Here is a 4,685-nt window from a genome sequence, read left to right on the forward strand (position 1 = left end):
CTGCCACTCTTGTTTACATGTGTCATCAGATAAGTGGTGGTGGTTGTGCAACCAAATGGTTTGTAATGGTCTAAAATAACATGCTGCTACAACCAGGGTTCAACGAAAATATAATATATTAAACCTTAACAACAATTGGAATAAAATTTAGCACTTACCAAAAACACAGTTAATAAACATGTTCCTGGCTATGACTCAATACTAATGTTAATGAACAATAAATCATAAATATCAATATTAATTATTTTAAATAATAGAATTAGGAAAAAGAACCAGAAGAAAAAAAACCTAATTTGATAAAAAGCAACACAATATTTCAAAATTACCTGTCTATATTAATAACAATATCAAGTGACAAATATCAATAATTCACTATGTTGTTCACTAACTATCTCGTGACTCAGTTTATGAAGCTTATGGCAAGGTATTTATTCACTGCATTAGATCATGAGAGTACATCTCTTGTGATCATAAATGTATATAATCTTTTGCTACATTAATAATATCTGTACATCACTCCTAGGGAAGCTGGTGTCAATTTCATAATACATACACATTTACTCAAAATAAAGGTGATCAGCTAGAAAGTGAGTTAGCATTGTAACGTAACTAAAAATTTGAAGATAAACTAAATGATAGAAGGAATACTAAAGGAAGGATAAACAAAACCATAACCAAAAAATAGAATTCGTTATCTCACAGGTTACAACCTTATCTAAGTCACATGCTAGGTGTCTGCTCTCAAAGTCAGGCCTTATTGTGAAAAGTGGTTAGAAATGAAACTTTATTTTCATTTTGAAAATTATCATATAGTTAATGTCCTGACTTGCTCTGCATGAAATTTGAATGAATTTTGAATTGAATGTTTTAGTATTATATATATATGTGAACTGAAATTATGCAAAATAGTAAAATAACTTATGTTTGAATTAATGAAAGTGGCACTCCACCCCTACATGTGAAGTGAGAGGTTGGCTAACCCTTGCAACCCTACAGGACTACAACACTGCTCATTACTTTAGAATGATGTTTGAAAAACAGAAACATGAATGAGTGAATTCCATTGAATACTAACTAAAGTGAACATTATTAACAGATAACTAATATTAACAAGTTGAAGATTGAAAAAACTGGTTAAAAATATATAACATCACAAATTAAAATTGACCTTCTTAAAACTTAAAAGAATGTTATTTGTTAACATTGTAGTTTATTTAATATTTTTTCTTGAAATTATACTGTTAACTTTCAGCAAACTAGCAGTAAAATGACTTGTTTAGGGATTACTAGTTGAACAACTTGTAAAGACTTGTTGCTTTATTATATTAACTTTATTATATTCAAATGTTTTGGGTGTACATTAATCTGCTTAATATTCAAATGATATAGATCATAATTTGTTTTGTCAAAACAAAGAAATTGAATTTTTTTTTTGTGTATCTTAGCTTATTGTATGTAGCACTGTGGAAGAATTACATGAACATATTGAACCTAGTCAACTCACAGAAGATCTTGGGGGAACTATTTACTACAGTCATGATGAGTGGATTGAACAGAGAGTGGTGTGTAAATAGTTCTTTCCAATTTTAAAATTTGTTTTTTTTATGTTTACTTTCATTTTGTGAAGAAAAATAAAGAGTTAAAAAAACTATCATGCAACAGAGTTATGGAAGGTTTTACTCTTGAAATTTAAATCAGTTATACAAGTTCATTAGTCAAGACTTTTAGATTCATAATTCCCCCCTGAGAAATTGCTTATTGTAAAATTTAAGTATGCATGGTTACTCCTAACAAAAAAAGATAGACACTTATTACTACTACTACTGTACAAAAGATTCTTATTTCTTTCATTTGATTATTTATTTTGTACATACTTTATTTTTATTTTTTTTCAACAAAGTAAGTTTCAGAATTTTTGCTCTGTATATATAGGCACATTTACAAGATTTATTCAATAAGTGATTGGTGAGGGTCTAGTTGTGCAGAGTTGGGGGAAGTAAATGTTTTGTTCAAAGATTTTTTTTTGCTTAAAATATCAATCTTTTTTTGTAAGCAAGTCAATTGGTAATGAGCGTTTTTGTATACTAGTGAAAAATAATAAATGTTTTATCATTACAAAATGAAAAATAGTGATTTTATGCTTTTTTTATGAAAAAAAGTACAAAATAGAAAAATTTAAGAGCTTTTTCTAGAGTATGAAATCATAATCTTTAGATTAAGATTGAGTTGGTGCAAGAAACTTGCTCTGTACTTTGAATCTGTAGGTGTAATATAGGAGTGACTGTCAAATCCCACTATTCAATTAGACAAGAGTAGCCCAAGAGCTGGCAGCTGGGGCTGTTCACTAGCTGTCTCCATCTAATCCATCACTTCCAAATTAAAAACAGCTGTATGCAGACAGCTCTTATGTAGCTTTGTGGTAAAATTCTAAACAATCAAACAAGCTTAATGTTTAAGTTGTCTGTATATAGTAAGGTTACATTAATACAATTACACAACATATGGAAAGGAGCCCTCTTATGAAAACACTGTATACCATTTTTGTGTAGCAATGAAATGCTTGTTTCTACACAGTGTCTCAAAGGATTTAGTGAAGATAAAAACCTCTACCAAACTAGATGTACCTGTACATCTTATGAAATTATAGTTTCAAAAATTAGTTCAGCTGAATTATGATGAGATAAGACAGAGTTTTCTCCTTAATGAAAGGAAGGCGGACATTTATAATGTGTAACATACTTGCATAATAACTTCCAATCAGAATAAGCTATGTACTTTGAACAAAACTAAGAAATACACCTAGCTATCAGTGTAGCTAATTAAATATAATTTTCATGTTTCTATATATAAAGATTATAATGCATATTCAATATTATTATAATATGATGTGCCCAACTATAATTAGGTCAACTCATTTTTGTGCTAATTATTCCTACTATCAGAAATGCCACCGTATGGTCATCTGTTTGTCTAATCATAGTATTTATACCTCATTGACAAAAATTAAGAAAAAGTTAACAGTTTCTAAAAAAATGATTGTTTTTCTGGGAAGTACTGCATGGGAAAAGTGTTCAGATTGTGCTCTTTAGTCATACGCAACTCATTGCATCAAAATGATTCAATGTACAGAGCTCAAAATTTTCATAGATTTTACTGATATAAACTGTAATGTTTTTATATATTAAAAATGGTACTGTTTATTGAAAAAATAATAGTCATTTTAAGAACTCCAGTTTCTCAGTACTACATTTAAAAATTATATCAATAAAGATATAATCAAACCCTCACGTACAGTCCTAGTGAAAGTCGTGTTCTTGTTGTGAGAAGAGTACTTTTGTTTAGAATTGTGTTCTATTGTAAAGAAATGGTTGTTACACATACCACAGTTATTTTTCTAATTGTCTGAAGCTTGAATACCCAAAATGTGAAACTTTTTATGACTTTTTGTTTGTGGTGCCTTTCAATAGATTGTGCAGGAGTTTTTTTTTAAATTCCCAATCGGATCATATCTGTTGGATGTGAGTGTATAAATATCTTGTGTCTGAAAGAAATGTTACCAACCCTTCCCAAAATTAATCAAATTTTAGTGGCATCACACTACCTATGAAGTATCAAACAATGTCAAAATGTAGTTCTAATACATTCTATTCCACTAAGACTTTATTTTGGTTATGATTCTCATGTGATTTGTCAATTTGCACATTATTCTAATATGATGTACTCAACCCTAATTAGATTAACTTGCCCTTAGTTTTTTGTCACAGATAGCTATTTTAGCTCCCAGTAAAAAACAACAACAACAACTGAGTTTGAGGATCATAGTGATTTTTTTTTCTTTAAAAAGTAAATATAAATATGCTGTTAAATATCAAAAATAGTTTGTATTCAAAATTTCTTCGGTAATTTTTTTCTTCTACATCTTATTGGAAGCTATTCTTGAAACTTTAAATTTGAAGCAGAGCTTGTTTACACTTCTTGAAAAGTACTGAGTGTTTTGTTATAGTCACTGATAATAAGAAGATTGTGTAATTAAGTTATGTATTAAAAATTAACTTTTGTTTTAAGTCTATAGAAATGTGAAAGTTTGATTCCATATTAACAAATTATATTGCAACACATGACAATATAATGTCTCTTCTAGGCAGTGGAGAAGTTTTCAACTAGTTTGCAGGATATCTCCTTATCTCTTCGTGACATGACACGAAGATTACAGGACACAGAGCTGCCTAATGATGTCAGTTCCACTCTAAGTCTTTTGGAAAATCAAGGAAGGGAGTATAAAGAACTGAAGGATGACTTACAAAGTGCAGCAAGGCATGGAGAGACCTTATTGAACTATATAAAACGACAATTTAGTGAAGCTGGTTCTTTAGACATGTGCTCTGATAAACTTATAAATGTTACTGCAGTAGAAAGGTAATTAAGTAAAAAAAAAATTATAAAAGTTACTTTAGATACAAAAGTACATAATTTACTTAGTATTAGATTTAGCTAGGAAATGATTAGTGCATGTAATTTAGACTGTACTACTCACGGGCAAAATTAATTTTATGATTATATATATACGATATTTATTACATTATCACACACTAAATTTTTAATTTGTATTGTTAACTTTACAATGCATTAGAAGAATCATATTGTTACGTTTCCATTCGTTAGTTAACTTTCCGTAAAATCGTTCC

At 29.1% G+C, this 4,685-nt stretch overlaps 1 protein-coding gene across 1 annotated transcript in view; it reads left to right on the forward strand.

The window, feature by feature from the left end:
- LOC106464391 (guanine nucleotide exchange factor DBS-like) overlaps positions 1 to 4,685 on the forward strand; it is a 73,878-nt gene that overhangs the window by 11,029 nt on the left and 58,164 nt on the right. Inside the window, exons 4-5 of the mRNA XM_013924522.2 lie at positions 1,446 to 1,562; positions 4,142 to 4,416. Coding sequence (XP_013779976.1) covers positions 1,446 to 1,562; positions 4,142 to 4,416 — 392 coding nt within the window. The remainder of the gene's footprint in view (positions 1 to 1,445; positions 1,563 to 4,141; positions 4,417 to 4,685) is intronic.

The sequence above is a fragment of the Limulus polyphemus genome, unplaced genomic scaffold, assembly GCF_000517525.1.
Source record: "Limulus polyphemus unplaced genomic scaffold, Limulus_polyphemus-2.1.2 Scaffold1637, whole genome shotgun sequence".
Lineage (NCBI taxonomy): Eukaryota > Metazoa > Arthropoda > Merostomata > Xiphosura > Limulidae > Limulus > Limulus polyphemus.